At 50.7% G+C, this 16,758-nt stretch overlaps 1 protein-coding gene across 8 annotated transcripts in view; it reads left to right on the forward strand.

The window, feature by feature from the left end:
- Window positions 1-15,508: 15,508 nt before the first annotated feature.
- EBF1 (EBF transcription factor 1) overlaps window positions 15,509-16,758 on the forward strand; it is a 268,313-nt gene continuing 267,063 nt past the window's right edge. For 2 of the 8 annotated variants that reach the window (XM_088173961.1, XM_088173962.1), the window contains exon 1: window positions 15,509-16,404. In XM_088173961.1, coding sequence (XP_088030087.1) covers window positions 16,271-16,404 — 134 coding nt within the window. In that variant the 5' untranslated portion in view covers window positions 15,509-16,270. The remainder of the gene's footprint in view (window positions 16,405-16,758) is intronic. The other 6 variants (XM_088173959.1, XM_088173960.1, XM_088173963.1 and 3 more) reach the window with 3 other exon arrangements.

Here is a 16,758-nt window from a genome sequence, read left to right on the forward strand (position 1 = left end):
CACCTGGTTATGTGATTATTGCACTGAAATTCCACAAATAACATGTTGAGAGGCTCGAGTAATAGCCCCTCTGTTCCCTCTGATGAGTGAAACTCCCCATGCTTGTGTTCTCCCCATTTCCATTTCAGTGCTCTGTGTCCTGGTGGTACCTCCTGCCCTCCCCTGTTCCTGGCACCAGATCATGGCCAATGCAGAACTCAAAGGCACGTTTGCTCCTGGAGGCTGTGCCTCCTGCTGCTGAGCCCCAAACAAACTCCAAATCTATTTCCTTCCCCTTGACAGGATGGGAGCATCAGTCACACCACCTTCTGATTCTGCATCTCAATTTTGTTTTCTTGTCTATTAATCAGAAATTTGGATTCATCATGTGCTTTCACTGATCATCCTAAAACTTTTATTAGCAGCTTGGTGTATTTGGGGAAGGGGAAAAAAAAAAGTTGAGAATATTTTCTTGAACTCTTCTCTCCTGTCAATCCATGGTCTGGGTCCTGCTCTTGCATGACTGCATTTCTGTGGAATTGAAACTTTCTCAAAAGGGTGTTTTGTCCATGCCCAAGCTTTCCATCTACATAATTTAGGCTGTTTCCATTCTTGCCACACTTTATAAGTCTGTGGAGTCAGGAAATGGGGATTTTCTGGATAGGGCTGTTACAGGATGCTCCTTGGTATGGTGGGAAAAAGGCTTTCCCTCAATTCACAGAATGTGTTTGAAGGATACTCTCCTGAACTCTGCTTGCTGTCCCTGCACGTGGAAAAATAATCCCATAAATTTGTGAAATGAGTAATGGGAAACTTGGGATGGGGTCACCTCACATCTGTGGTGGGGAGCAAGTGTTCCCCAAGTGGGAAGAGCTGGGAAGAGCCAGGCTTGGTCAGCCTTGGCAAGGGGGACTGGAGGACTCTGGGCCACACAGGTACCTCAGGTGGCCCCAGGGAAGGGAGGGAGAGGAACTCACCTGTGGGATCACCTGGGGGCAGCAGGGCAGGAAGGAACCACGGGGGTCATTCCTGTCCCACACTGTCACATCATTTTCATAAATGCAGTATAAAAAAATGTAACAACCCCCTAAGGTTTGCTTTCACTGCTGATGCCAAGGAGCCATTTCTCAGCCTGACTGATCTCTTGGCCATGGACTTCTAAATTTATAACCTGAATTATTCATAGGTAATTGGTAATGCCAAAGCTGTAGGAAAGGACTGGATTTACAGCAATGTGGGTGAGTGCACCTGGAGACTCGTTGGGAATCAAGAGGCCAGCAGCAGATACAGCAAACAACTGCCTGCCAGGATTACAGGATGGAAACGTGGATGTGGTGCTGGAAGGGAGCCTGCCAGAGCAGGAAGGTTTGTGATCTTTCAGGAAAAATGATGCTGCAGTATTCTCACTGGAGTGACCCCAAAGTTGACTGCTCTGTGCTGGAGAAGGAGCTCCAAGACGTGAAGGCTCCGGGAGTCCTGCAAAGAGGGATGTGATGGGATGGAAACAGCTCTAATGCACTTCCTACTGAAAAAATACCTTAAAGAGGGAAAGGGGAGGAAGGGGAGCAAAGAGAGGCTTGCAGAGTTCATAGGAACAGGACTTGAAAGATGGAAATTACCTCCATGAGGTGCCAACACTTTTTATAAAGAGTTGTAAGAGCAAAGTGAGGTGGAGCCTGTCCAGTGCTGCAGGGTGGAAGAGGCACAGCAAAGTAGTTGGTAAAATCTAGACTAGGAAACTTAAGGGATGTGGCGAGTGTGTTCATTTTTTTTTTTTTGCTTCATTTTTGGTTTTTGGCAGCTCAGAAATGCTGGCAGGATACAATTTTCTGAAAACTAGGGACAACTAGCTCTAGGAGGAACTTAAAAATACGCCTGCAAGGAATGGGGGTGGGTGGGAAATAAATACTGATAAGCCAAGCAGGCTGTATCTTGCAGGTCAGGAAGTTCAGGGATGAAGTGAGAACTGCCAAAACTGAGGCCAGCTAAGATCTTGCAGAAGAAATAAACTTGAACAGGAGGAAAAGAGGGAAGGCTGCTCTGGAGGAGCAGGGAGGTTAGGAATGAAATGAACCGTCTGTCTCAGTGCTCTGTAGAGCATCTGGGCCAACACTCCTGACCTCTGTGCTCTGTCTGGTGCAGAACTCCCTCTTGGACACTGCTTTGAGTCGATTTTCTATTTCTCTGCAGCTGTGCATGAGTAAATGGGAAAAAAATGCTTTTGGAGTGTTTATGATCAGGGTGTAACTGTAGGCTGAGGCTTGAAATGGTTTTCATGTGGGCTCATGATGGTGGTGTGATTGATGAACATTTGGACTCAAAGAGATGCTTCCAGCTAGGTGATATAATGGGAACAGTTGGGAATTTTATGGCTGGTTGGTTTTTTGTTGGAAATAGGAGCTCTGATCACATGGTGTGGTGGTGTGTGTCTAGTCAGTCCTATCGGGTGTCCCAGCTCTGGGCTCAGGGAAATAAATGGATTTACACAAGGTGGGATGACTCCATGAGGAGAGAAACAAGTTTGTGGTGAGGGGTTTGATTTGAAAGCCTCTCTTTGAGCTGCATTACTCTCAGCTCCTTTGGGTTTTGGCAGTTTTGCAGCAGAGGAATCTATTTCCTTCCTTGTTCCTAGTGAAACACTTCATTTTATGCCAAGGCTGAGAGTTCTTGAAATGCACGAAGTTTTCCAGCATGGGAAAATCTATTCTTTTGGAGTCCCCCTTTTTCCTGATTAAATTAAATTTCTAAGTTGCCTCAATCATTTTCTAATATAAACAAAAATAATTGGGCTTAAACTGTCTGAATGTTTGAGAACAGACTTGTAAGTTTTTCCCAACTGGCAGGGACAGGCAAGGAGTTTGAATTCATTTGGTTCAAAATTCAGATTTTCTCTGGCAAATATGATATAAATGCAAGAATAATTATATCAGTGTGTAAGCCCTCCATCCCCCCCCACACTTTTGGGGAGAACTGGCCACTTGAAGCATTTTCTGTTGTTGGGAAGAATTCAGAATGAAAGGAGCCTATTGGGGGTGGGTCTGGTGTCACTGGATTTTGCTTGGGTCAGGGCAGGATGCCTCCCTGTTTTGGAGGCAGCAGGATGGTGTGGAGTGCAGGGCTGGAAGGTCTCCAGGAGGGACAATCCATGGCCCTCTGCAGGTTTGTGCTGCTCCCAGGAGGGCTGTGAAGGTGGCCAGGCATTGGTGCTGGCTTTTTCCCTCCTGCATGTTAAATTTGTATGAAGAGACCTTTAATTTTTCAGCTTTTCAGTCTCTGCAGTGCCTGGAGCTGTTGTGTGTGGATTGTTCATTCATTGTTCATTTTGCCTGTGATGTCGCCCTGCAAAAACATTTGTGGGAAGGATTGACAAATACATTTCCCCACTAATCTCTTTGGCTTTACTGGCATAAAATTGTCAGTAAATGCAACCTCAAACTTCATTTTTCTTAGTGTTACAATGCTGAGTGTGGCAGTATTGCTGATCCCCATTTTTGGGATATGCATGTGCAGCCACATTAAAGATCACAGCCCCTCACCCCAAAGACACCAATTTTCTTTTTGGCTGTGCCTATTTCTCTTAATTATGGCTCTTTTACTCACTGGATCCTGCTAGAGACCCAGCTGTGGTGGCTTCTCTCCTTGGTGCAGTTCTGCTGTGCCTGGGAATGCCCAGTGTGGAGATCCTGGCCAGGGAAATTCCATCCCTTTTCTTTTCATGAAGGGAGTTAAGATCCAGCTGATAAACCACACAGCAAATGCACTCTGTGGCTCTCAGGTATTGGTTATTCTCTTGAAAACTTTTAGAGAAAAAGCTTGCCTGCTAAACTTGGTGAGCTCTCTACCACTTCCCTAGAAGCCCACAGGTTGTTTTCCAGAGGGTTTTTCCTTCTCTTTTTCCCTGACAGAGATGAGCAGGATGAAGATGACAGAGTCAGGAGGAAAAGGGAGGTTGGGAAGAGGAGAAGCAAGGGCTGGGTGCTGGCAGCTCATTAAACAGCACTCAGAGAACATCCTCACAAACACAAACCTAAAGGAGACCATCCTGGTTAAAGAGACAACTCATAGAAGAAAAATAATTTAAATACATAACCAACCCAAATAATAATAAAAAAAATTCTTTGTGTTACAAGTAGTTAGACACAAATTTCCCCAGTAGTTGCCATTTCCTGGAGGCTTACAATCCACATCCTTAAATAAATCTGGTAGCTGAAACACTCTCAGCTAATAGCACAGCCAAAGACCAGACGAGCTGCAGAATTTTGCAGCAACAGATGTGAAAAGCCCAGGTCTGCGATGTGGATAAATTACTTCATTCCTAGGAATTTTAAAATGTAAAACAGACTTAATTGGATTAAAATAATCAATTTAATAAGTATCTGGTATTTATAAATGAAATTATATACAGTTTCTTAATTGACCATAGTCTGAGTTTTCTTTAAATTGATTGTTCACTTCTAGCTTGGGGAAAAAATGTCAGCTGGAATGCAGAGAGATTAAGTTTTATTTATTTTCCTTGCTAAGAGCCACATTGTGCAATTTAAAAGGAAATGTCCTTGAAAGATGGGTTCCTTTGTAAACTGTTTCAGCCCTTGTTTGTTTTCAGATGGAAATTAATTTCTCAAAGGCCCTCCGTGTTAGAAAGTATGTGTTGATAGGTAAAGAAAAATGAAAAATTGTAACCTGCTAAAATACAACTTGTTTTGGAGATAAAAATCTTTGCATGGACCTGGTTGAGTTTGGGGTGTAGCTGATCTGGTCAAAGGCTGGGGATGATCTCCACTGGCACAGGTGGAAGGAAACTGTGGGGAACAACCTCAAACACAAGGGTGGAGTGTTACTGCATTTCTTCATTTTGCTTTGATGTGCTTAAATACCGATTTGGAGTGTGTCAGCTCCTTGTTGAGCTCGGGGGGTGCAGCTGGGGGCTCTGGGCTGTGCCTGTCCCTGCTCTCACACGTGGCAGGGAGGCTCCACTGATGCTCTCAGAGACAGTGTCACCAAAAAATGAGCCTCTTCTCCCCAGCCTTGTTCTCAACAGAAAACACAAGTTAATTCTCCCGGGGTTTTATCAGCGGGGTCTGTCTGTGCACTGATGGGTCTGGAATTGCTCCCTCTGGTTTTGGGCACAAGTGTTCTCCGTATCCAGCTGTGCTTTGGGGGATTGGGCAGTGCTGGCTGAGGTGGGTTTTTGATCCTCTGATGTTCTCTCTCAGTCTGAGATCAAACTTTCCTCCGGGCATCTCTTCTGCAGTCCCAGCTCTCCAACACCTGCCCTGGAGATCTTTGCACATCTGGATGAACTCACGGCCCGGGCAGCGGAGCTCTCGCTTTCCTGGGAGCCCGGGGTCGCTTTCCCGAGGGCTGGATCCTCTCTGCGGTGACAGAGGGGAGCAGGAGGAGGAGGCAGGAGCCGGCAGAGGAGCGGGCTGGGAGCCGGTGCCGGCGGCTGCCACGGCGGGGCAGTGCGGGACCGGCACCGGGAGCTGCGGTTCGGCCGATTCCAGCGGCGTCGGGAGTGGGACAGGGTGCAGAACAGGGTATTGCTATTATTATTACTATTATTGCTATTACTGCTACTACTGTTACTATTACTACTACTACTACTGCTATCACTATAACTATTATTACTATTCTAACTATTATTATTATTACTATCATTCCTAATATTATTGTTATTACTATTATTATTCCTATTATTATTATCATCACCATCATTATTATTCCTATTATTATTCCTATTATTATTCCTATTATTATTCCTATTATTATTCCTATTATTCCTATTTTTCCTATTATAGTTATTCTTCACCACCAAAATCGCGAGCAGAGCCGCCCTGGCACATTCCACGGTGCTGATCCGCTGCTGAGTTTGCTGGAAAATTGGGATTTACATTCACAGGGCATCAGAAATCTGCTTTGACACTGGTACTTTTCGTTCAGCTAGACGGGCAGTTTTTCTCCCATTTCTTAAAAACCAGCACAGTTGACTCTGTTCTTGGTGACAAAGCTCCGAGGGGTCACGAAGGCAATTCCTTCCTTTGGAGATTTCCACACATAACGATTTGTATGATAGAAATAATTTCATTTTCGTCAGGATTTCTGCTCAGTATAACCCAGGGATGTTCTGGGAACTGCTTCGATTCTGGAGAAATCCCACTGGATGCCAGTCAACACTGTCCAGCTGCAATTATGGGGTCAGATATTTTCCCCTCTTCCCTGTGCAGAAGATTTTAAAACTGGGATGTGCAAACACAGGCCACTGTCACATACTCTGATGGGAGCCTGCTCTGCAGCTCTTTGAATACAATATCTTTTGCCTTCTTGCATAAATATTTTAATTGTTAATTTGCTGGTCTCATTTAACACAGATTTGGTATTTATCATTTGAATTTAAACTTGTTAAAATTGACAATTTTCTTGGCTACCTATGTTAATAATTTAAAGGGAAAGCTCATTATTAAATTATTATGGGTAATTATTTTGTAACTAGTGTGGAAATTGTCATTTCTGCAGCCTTAAAAAATCCTGGAAGAAAGCACATGTGGATCAATATGGATCAAATCCCAGGAAGTGTAAAGATGAACAGGAATAGAGTCGTAGGTAGAAATGTCCTACAGACGGGGGAAAACACTAAAATTAGAGAATTATTTCTATACTTGCAGCTACAAAGGTTTGGAGGCTGCTGATTTCGGCGAGTCAGTGCTGAGCTTTAGTGGGCAGAAAACCACTCCTGCTCTGACCCTGGAAATGGTGCTGAGGAACCTTTTTTCCCCCAGTGGCTCCACCCTTCCCATCCCTGCCAGGTGTTTGTTCTGCAGCCGCTGCTCCCGTGTTTTTGCAGGTACCGCACACCTGCCCTGCCCCAGCAGCCTCGTCCTCCACTTACACTTGGCAGAGTGTCTTGTGTTTCCTGGTCACTCTCCAGGGGTGTAATTCCCTTTAAAAGGGTGTTTTTAGGTGCCAGCCGTGCTACTGATGTAAATGACGCCACCGCGGCCCCTCCAGCATCCCCCAATTTCTCAGAATCCGCCCGGCGCTCCCTGCAGCTGGAATTAGCCCTTGGCAGAACTGCGGAGAACAATGAGGCGGAGCGGAATCCCCTCCCCGCTCCCACCAGATGGCCCCCACGCTTTTTCATTTCCCTGCAAAGCGCCGGCAAACGCAAAGGATGCGAATCTTTCCCGTGGCTCCATCCCGGGCCAGGCAGCACCTCTGGGCTGCGGGATGCTGCCGGGACAGACTCCCCCGAATCCTGAGTCCCTCCTTTCCTGCATCTCCCGGCTGGATCCTGAAGGAGAAGCCCTGGAGGGTGCAGAGCCGCTCCTGGAAGTGGTGCTGAGCTGGAGCTTGCACACGTGTGTTCCACACTCGTCCCAAATCTGCACCTGGGCTCTGCAGGGCACCGCCCGTGTCCTGCTCACACATCAGCCTTTGCCTCTCAGCAAATTGCCAAATTCCCCCAGCGATGCTTTTACACTTTTTGAGAGCAAGGGACAGCTCGGGGAGTACTGAATCAGGCAATAATTTCTTTTTCTGTTGATCTCGGGAAAGAAAAAGAAAAAAGGATATTTTAAAAGGGCTTTTACTAACTCCTCACCCGTTACCTTGATATTTGAGTTTCAAATTTATGGCGGTGTTATAATATCGAGAAATTAAAATAAGACTTCTCAGCTTGCAAAATTGTGAATTCCTGCATTTTGGCACTGGTTTCAGCCAGCTCTTGATCCCGGATTTCCCGGTGTTTGCATCTCCCCCCTCATGCCAGGATCATTGTCCCTCTGAGAACAATCCCGGATCTGGCTCTCTCATTCCGAGCTGCTGTGGGAGTATTTCAGTGCATTAAGCAGTAGATTTGTTTATGCACAGAAAGGTGCTGCCCAGCCCTCTCTGCTCTAAGCTTTTCCATCTGCATGGCCCCATCCTGACCTTGATCTACTGTGGGGCTGTGGAGGGGCTCGTTCATGCTCCAGCCTCTCTGGCTTTTCTGTCGGGATTAGCTTTAAGGGGCTCGAGCTGTTGAAGGGTTTTCCTACTGATAAATGGATTGAGACCCATATTTTCATCTCACGTCATCAAACATTCATCAGATACTGCTGGTCATTACCGACAGAGCCAGGTTTGAACTCGTGACCCCGCAGTAAAAGGTCCCATTAGCAATTTCCTTAAACTGTCAAGTCACGGCGTGACACAAATGAAATGCGATGGGATCGGTTTTCTTCCACAGGTAAAGGCAGTGGGCTCCTGCCTAACTTTTATTTACTGATGACTGTGTCCCCCAAACACTCTGGTGGAGCCTTTGTGCTGTCACATGAGAAATTTGGAGAAATATGAAGAAGGGGTGGGGTGCCCTGTGCACGGGACAGCTGCCTGGTCCCAAAGTCCATGCAATTGTCACCTGTCCCCATGAACTGGAGAGCTCCAGTGGCAAATCCCATCCTTCCAGGGCCAGCACACAACCCCTGTGCCAAGACAGATCCAGGCTGTGCCTGTGCTGCTCTCTGTAAGCAACAAAGGCAGAGACTGACAGGCATTTAGGAAAGCTTCTCTGGCTCACATCACACTGTACAGTTCTTTTACCAGCAATTTTTGTATCCGAGTTCTTTCTCTCTTCGCAGAATCATTTGAAGAAATAATGTGTGAGGGGGGAAAAAAAATTACCTCTGGCAGTCGTGTTATAATGGCTCTGGTGCTGACAGCCCTTTGGGAACAGTGGCAGCAGCAGGGTAAGTATATATGACATCTTTGTAGTGATAAAGAAACAAATAAATGTTCCCATTAACACTCCATCAGGTCAACAGCTATTCCAGACCAAGGCAGTGTTAGAGGAACCGGTTTGATTCATATCAGCTCAGACACACTCCTCCTGCAGCATATCTTCTGGAAGGCACAGAAACCAGAGGTCCTGCTCTGGCCAGGTGGAGTCATTAAAGAATAAGTGAACTTTTTACAAGTTGCTTGAAATACCCTGGCTTGAATCCAGCTCCAGTGTTGCTGCTGTGTCTGTTTAACAGTTCCTCCATCATGCCATGACAATGACTCTGTTTCAGTGCTGGAGGAAGTTGTTTCTCCATACATCGTTTGTAACACATTTTGGGAGGCTTCTGAATGCTTCACTTCCGAAGCAGTGGGATCAGTGGGATGTGAGCCTTGCCATAAGAGCCTGCTCGGGAAGCAGGAGCAGCATTTGTGTGTCATCCATAATGGATGTGTGTGCATATGGAACAAACACAGCACACAGATGCCTGCTCAGAGAGGCTGCTCCTTTCCTGGGCAAGCTCAGCAGGAGCTGAGCTTCACTGAGGACCACAATGTCTCACTCCCCACACGAGGGTTAGTTAGTGAACAGCAGCTCCCAAAAAACTTCCCTGGGTAAGAATGTTTAAAAATGCTTTACCTCTGCTAAAATGCAGATTTAAAAACAGGTACAAACTTTCTAACTAACACAAAATAACCCAGAGTTCCCAACGAGTTCCCTTCCTTCCTGTGTAACCAGCACTGTCCAGTTGTCCCTTTACCAGAACTTTTCTTTTTCACACAGGTTGGATATTGTTAAAAAAAGGCCCTGAGAAGGGACATGAGGAAAAGCCAGGTGGGTGTCTTTGGTTTTCCTCGAGTGACAGAGATCCTGGACAAAGAAGAAAACAAAGAAATCCCCTGATCTGGATCAATAAAACCAGGACTTGAAGTTCAAGCTGTCCAAAGCTCTGGAAAGTCAATATAAATGTGAGTGTCTCTCTGTATCTTAAACGTCATTGCAACCAAAGCATTCCTGTGCTGTGTTCTGGTAAAATCTCACTGCTCAAAGGTGTGCCTGTGGCTCCAGGCAGAATTCTGAGCCAGATGATGAACTTTGTTCTGCTTCTGCTGAAGGCATAGGATCTTCTGATGTTTATAGGAATACCAGTGGAAACAGATTTCCAAATGGTCAGCACAAAAAGAACAGCAAAATCCCGAACAATCCAGTCCTAGACGTGGAAATCCTCATGCTTGCAACCCAGTAAGTATTGAATGTCCAATTTCCCAACTGGGAAATTGCCTGGGAATTTGGAAGGCACCCTTCAAAAGAGCTTGTGCACCTTTAAGTCAAAATCCCAAGATGCAAAGTCCTCAGGGTTTATGAAAGTATTTAAAAGGAGATATAGAATCCAGAGCTACTTAAATACTTCTGATAATATTCAGTCTTGATTCAGCAAAGCGTGTGACAACTTTAGTAGGTATTTAAATCCATTCCATGTAATATGCTTAAACTCATCCTCTCAGAGGGAGGGAGTGCCTGCCTCTGGATTTCTGCCTTCACTCTTCAATGGGAGACAAGTACTTACCTCTCCCTGAAGCCAAGAGCAGTTGATGAGATGTTTAATGCTTTGCTGAACTCACAATGTAAAAATCATAGCAAGGTTTTGTGTGATAAAATAACCATAATCTGTCCAGTGGCTGCCAGCATAAACAAATAAATACAGGCGGGACTTAAATGGATGACAAGCTTGTGTGAGGGAAGGGAACCAAAATCATGTTCAGGGCCCCATCCACTCCCAGGGACTGGGCGTCCACAAATCCACAACTTCCCTGGGTAACCTGGGGGCTGCAGGAGCTCAGAAGTGTCAGAGCTGGGGAGGGGAACGGGGCTCTCCCGGTACCGGGGGCTGTGGGAGCCGCTTTTCTCCCCGGGGATGATCCCCCAGGGATTGTTCCCCCCGGGATTGCTCCCCCTCGGGACGGCTCCCCCGGACCGCCGTCCTCCGGGGATGTGGGAGGGATGCTCCACCTCGGGATAGTCGGTGCCCCCTTGGGATCGCGCCTCCTTCCCATCCCGGGGATCGCCCACCCGTGATCACCTTCTCCACGAGGCACCCCCCGGGATCCCCCTTCCCTGGGATCTCCCACCCCCGGGAACGACCTTCTAATGGGATCCCCGTCCCCCGGGATTCCTCTCCCCTGGGATCGCCCCCCAGGCATCACTCTCTCCTGGGACCCCCTTCTCCATGGGATCCCCATTCCTGGGATTTCCCTCCATAGGATCCCCTCCCTGGTCCCCTCCCCGGGCTCTCCCCCATTCCCGTTCCCACTCCCACTCCCGTTCCCGTTCCCATTCCCGTTCCTATTCCCGTTTCCGTTCCCACTCCCGTTCCCGTTCCCGTTCCCATTCCCGTTCCCGTTCCCATTTCTATTCCCATTCCCGATCCCATTCCCGTTCCCACTCCCGTTCCCGTTCCCATTCCCGTTCCCACTCCCGTTCCCGTTCCCATTCCCATTCCCATTCCCATTCCCGTTCCCGTTCCCATTCCCGGCGCGGCCGCCAGGTGGCGCTGTGGGCACGCGGCCCGGCCGCCCCCCCCAATCCCGGTCTCGGTTCCACCGGGGGGACCCGGGGGGGACCCGCCCCGATCCCGATCCCCGGGCCCTGGCAGCGCAGCTGGGGTTCATTCTGCCTTTCCCCGGCCCCTGAAGCAATTGCTCCGCTCAGCACTCGCTGCTTCCCACCCGCACGACTGAATCCCGACCTGCGGGGGAGCCCCCACACCCCATCCTAGCCAGGGGTAACCCGGGAGTCCCCCAAGGGAGGCAGGAGGAGGAAAGTTCCTGCATGAAACCTTTCCATCTGGGTCACCTGCTCCTGCTTCTTCTTTGTAGCAGGGGTGAAAGTGGGGTGCTGTCACCATCACGTTGTGGGCAGGTCCTCTGCTGGTCCCAGAGGCATCCAGGCTCTCTTGTGAACAGGACTTTCTATTCAGTCAGAGTATTTTATTCCAATTCCCAGTTCTCTGACCTTTTTCTCCTCTTCTCCTTCTCCCCAGGAGCTAGCCAGGTAGGAAGAATAAAGCATCCAAGCAGCTGAATAGTGTCATCACCTGCCAAGACAGACATTGGATTTATCTGTGGATGGAAAGTCTTTGGATCAACACAGGAGCCTGTAAGGAAAATACTTATGAAAAGCATTTTCATTGGGGATGGCATGAGTGAACTCTTTCCAAGCCCTTGGAAAAGTGCAGGCACATGCTCAACACCTGAGTGCTCTGCTTTCAGCCCCACCTTGAGAGGAGAGGCTGCTTTTCCCTTTCCCCCATTGTCACGGGTCTGTTGTTGAAGGGCAGGAAGGAGCGTGGTCCCTTTGGGGCGACCTCATCCAGCTGCAAAGGTCAGGGACGAGGGACAAGAAGGCTTTTCTCTCAGGAATTCCCACTTCCAACTACTTCTTCCCTCCCTTGGGGTCTGGGCAGGGGAAGCAAGGCCTGACTGTCCCCGCAGTACTGGGAGCCCCAGGGCAGGAGAGGAGGGACTGGAGGCAGGAGGAGGGAGTTGTCCTGGATAAACTCCAGGTCAGAGGCGAGAGGGGCCTTGGGCCCACTTGGAAATGGTGTCAAGGCAGGGGAGAGGCCTTTCCCTGTGTAAGAGAGATTCCTGTGCTCTGAGACCTCTGTCTCCTGCCTCACAGAAGTTACCTTTATCCTCCAGAGAGAGGTCTCCTTCCATGGCCCCCTTGTTCTAAGGCCTCAAAACCCCTTGTTCCCCAGAAACCGTTTTTTTTTCCCCTATGTAGGATGAGCAAGCCAGGGCCAGCCTTTTCCTCCTCTGCTTCCATCTCTGCTGTCTGTCATGACCAGGGACAGTGACCATGTCCCAGTGCTGTCTGTGCTTCAAAGTCTCAGCTCCTGGCTTTGTGCTGCTGGGCAAAATCCACGGCTCAACCCTACAGCTCTTGCTCGCTTTGGGAGCTCCCTCACCCCTGGGAGCAAATCACAGCCTGCAAGTCTCTGTGTGTGTTTTATTCTGTGTTGAACATAGAGAGAATTAACTCGGACTTGCAGGGAGCCCTCACTACTGTGACCCTCAGTTTGCTTCTGCAGCAGAAGAGAGAAGCACCGAGTCCCAGCACTGAGGGTTTCCCTGTGGCAGGCTCTGATTTGTGCAGTGTCCTCCAGCTCTGTTTGCCATGCTGAGGAAAGGATGGACACAGTTTTCCATCGGAGTATGCTCCAGCCTCATAGCAGGCCTGGCAGTGATCTGTGTGCTGCTGCAGTCAGAGTGCAGTGGTGCTGGTCCAGAGAGCAGACCCAGGCAGGGGGCAGAAAGGGAAAGGGAGTGCTAAAGGCAACTGGGAATTCTTTACAATCAAAGCCTCAGTGCTCCAGGGCTTGCCTCTGCAGGGTGGATGGAGAACAAAAATCTCCTTGCCTGATGCCAGCTCTCTTGCTTTTTTTTTTTTTTTTTTTTTTTTTTTTTTGCAAAGTCCTGACTTTCTCACCCCCTCCCTGTTTCCCTTCTGCTTTTCTTTCACACTCCTTCTGTGGGGGTCGAGCCAGTGCTTAACTCTTTCGTCCTGATAGCAATTATTTAGTGGTTTTGACACTAACCCTAAGCCCCAGGTGGGGCATCTCCTGCCCAGCCTTCAGCCGGAGCTCCCTGTGGGTCGGGCACAGTGGCACGAGTCTTGCACAAGGAGGAAACCAGTGGAGAACTTGTCACTGTTTCTGTCGTGGCTGGCTGTCCCTGCCCGGTGGAGGTGCCCTCACACTGCAGCTGGGATGCTTTTCCCTTTAGCATCCTGGAAAAGGCAGGGAAATGGTCCCCTGATCCCCTGAACAGATTTGAAGGGCGAAATCTGCCAACTGCTCAGTATATTGATTCAAATGCATTATTCCTCCCTGGGCAGATCCCTGCCCTGGGAAAGGAGCAATCAGTGCAGGTGCAAATAGCTTTTAATTGCAGAATGTATCTCACCATGGAGGCATTTAGGCTGGATATGATACAACTGATACAGCAGCAGCCGGAGGAAGCCCAATAATTCGGAGCTCTGCCGGAGCCAAACTGCTCCTGTGCCATACCTATGGCGTAAATATTCATGTGTGGCTGTGTGTCCGTGTTCTTCCACATCTCCCTGAGAAATGACACAGCAGCATCGTGTCAAGATTCAAATGGCATCTTCAGGGAATGTGAAAACTTGCTGTCTGTGACAGTTCCTATGTGAGCATGCAGAATGCTGGGGATGTGGATGTTTTGTGTGTGGACTCGCCTAAAGCCAAGGATCGGGGGCAGTTTCTCAGTGCTGGCAGCGGACTCTGTGCCTGTTTTGGAGTCTGAGCTCCCTTCCCGAGGCTTAGCTGTGCGTTCAGCGGGCTGTGCCACACAAAGTGATATACAGGTGGTTGTGAGAGGGTCCTGTATAGCTGTCGGGCTGCCGTGGGGTGCCTCTGGAGCTGTAGAGTGGTGCTGACAGACTGGACTGGCTGCTCTCCGGGCCCTCAGCTGGCTCCCGGCTGGGGGATGCAGCCCGGTGGGCTCCGCTGCCCTTTGCGGGGCTCTGCCCCCCTGGAAGGAGCGGGCAGCAGCCGCCCGCCCCTCCATCTCCCGGGGCAGCATCTCCCGCACCTCAGATCGGGGAGCAGGGGCATAGAGGGACACGGCAGCGATTCAGAGATAGCCCAGACTCTTCAGAGCTTGCCCTCCCCGCAGCCTCCGCGGTGTGACATCGCCGTGGAGAGGGCGAGGAGCCCGGCGTGCCGGGATGCGCAGGGTTTTGTTCCATTATATGTGCAAAGATGGGCAAGCCTGTGTTTGGGGAGGCAGAACCCAGGCCGCCGGCACAGAGAGCTCCTTCTGCGGCAAGAGCCCGTGCGAGAGACGAGACGGGAGCGTCTCGGTCACGGAGCGACTCGGGCTGGGGAAGGATGGAGGGTGATGCGGGGACAGCGGCAGCTCGGGGAGCCCGCGGAGAGATGCGGGACTGCGCCGCAACCGGTCCGGCTCTTCCCTAGCGAGGACAAGAACTGGTTTTATTATAATTATTTTCCCTGAGAAAACAAAAATCGGACTTCCTAGGGAAAAAAAAAAAAAAAGAAAAAAAACTTTCACCGCGAACTGTCCTGTTCGGAAATCGCGTACTTGTGCGGCAAAACAGCGCACGCTGCCGGGAGCGGGGCAGGAGCCGGGGCGAGCGGCGGGGATGCAGCGGGGCGAGCGGCGGGCGAGCTGCCCCACGCACGGGCGGCAATCCCGGGCTCGGGCACCGGGCACAGCGGGCGGGCTCGGGGCATCCCCAGCTTTGGGTAGTCGGCGTGGGCAGCCTGGCGCTGCCGGCGGATCCCGGGGGCGGCGGGGAGGGCTCGGCCATCCCCGCACTCAGCGGTGCGGGCTGTGCGGGAGCGCGGCGCCCTCCTGCCGAGGGCCGGCCCGGGGCGCCGGGGGGTCGGTGCGGGGATCGGGGGAGCCCCCGCGGGGTCGGTGCCCGTGTGGCCCGCGGCGCTCCCGAGCAGCGCCGGCGAACAAAGGCGCGGCCGCGCTGTGCCGGGCCCGCCCCCGGCGCTCCGGGGCAACTTTCCCCCGGGCCGGCAGCGCCGGGGGCGGGGCTATGCTAATGATGGAGGCGTGGCCCCGCCCCCTCGGCGGAGCTTTGCTGGCGCCCATTGGCGGCGGCGGCGCGGGGGCGGGGCGGTGACGCGATGCAAATGAGGGGGCGTGTCCTTGCCGGCCCCGCCCCCCGCCCGCCGGGGCTGCGGGGCTCGTGTTCGGCGGCGGGGATAGTCAAAGTGGCTCCCATAGGGAGAGACGGCGAGTCCGCCCGGCGCTGCGGGAGAGGGAGGGGGCACGGGGAGCCCCAGGGTCTCCCTCCGGCCGTCCGTCCGCGCCGCCGCCGCGGGTGCGCCCCTCTCGCTCCCTTCCCGGCGTGCGCCCGGCTCCGGCAACTCGCTTCCTGCGCGGCTGGAGGAGGGAGGAGAGAGGAGAGGAGCGGAGAGCGCTTCGGCTGGGAGAGGAGAGAAGAAAGAGGGAGAAAAGAAAGAAAGAAAAGAGAGAGGGGAGAAGGGGGGGGACTTGCCTCTCTTGTCACTGGAAAATGACACTTGATGTAGCAGAGCCTGCCGCAGCTCCCGTTCGTCCTATTGTTTCTTAAACTGCCATCTGAATTTTTTTTTTTTTTTTTTTTTTTGCCTGCTGCCATCCGAGGGGTGTCTTCATACAAAAGGGACTTCAAGTACTCCTCCGGCTTGTGAGCGCTGCAACCGGCCCCCAGCACCCCGCTAGCCCCTCCAAGCACCCAAACAAACTGCACACGCAGCAAACAGCAGCAACAAAACCGGGCTCTGATTGCCTCTGGATTTTTTTTTTTTTTTAATGTGCGTGCCTGTGTTTGCTTTTTCCGACTTGCTTTGATTCCAGCGATCAGCTGCAGAGAGAGAGAAAAAAAGAGCGAAAGAAAGAAAAAAAAACCCTCACATATAACAGTCCGCCTGGCGATTTTATCACTTTTAAAAAATTTTGAATAAAGAAGGAAGATTTGCGCTGTTGTTTCTGATTCATGTTTGGGATTCAGGAAAGCATCCAGCGGAGTGGGAGCAGCATGAAGGAAGAGCCCCTCGGCGCGGGGATGAACGCGGTGCGGACGTGGATGCAGGGAGCCGGCGTCCTGGACGCCAGCACGGCCGCTCAGAGGTAGGCAGGCTCCGCGCCCGCTCCGCGCCCGCGCCCCGCTCCGCGCCCCGGGGCGCTCCCCGCCCGCAGCGCCTTTCCCCCCGCGCCAACAAAAACCCGGCTCTGCAGCTCTGCTACCAGCAGTGAGTTTCGCGTAGATGTCGCCAGTTAAATATTTATCCCTATTGTCCCGTAGGAATGAGTTTTTATTAAATAATGATAACAACAATAAAGGAAGTGGCGAGTTTCGCTAGGTACGGATAGGTAGGTTTCATCTCTCTGGTTCCTTGCGTTCGCTCGGAGGAAGGAGTTTTCAAAACTATGTTTACTGCTGCTTTAGTCTTAAGATCTTCAAATGACACTTTCCTCCTCCGG

The sequence above is a fragment of the Sturnus vulgaris genome, chromosome 15 (genome assembly GCF_052056855.1).
Source record: "Sturnus vulgaris isolate bStuVul1 chromosome 15, bStuVul1.hap1, whole genome shotgun sequence".
Taxonomy (NCBI): domain Eukaryota; kingdom Metazoa; phylum Chordata; class Aves; order Passeriformes; family Sturnidae; genus Sturnus; species Sturnus vulgaris.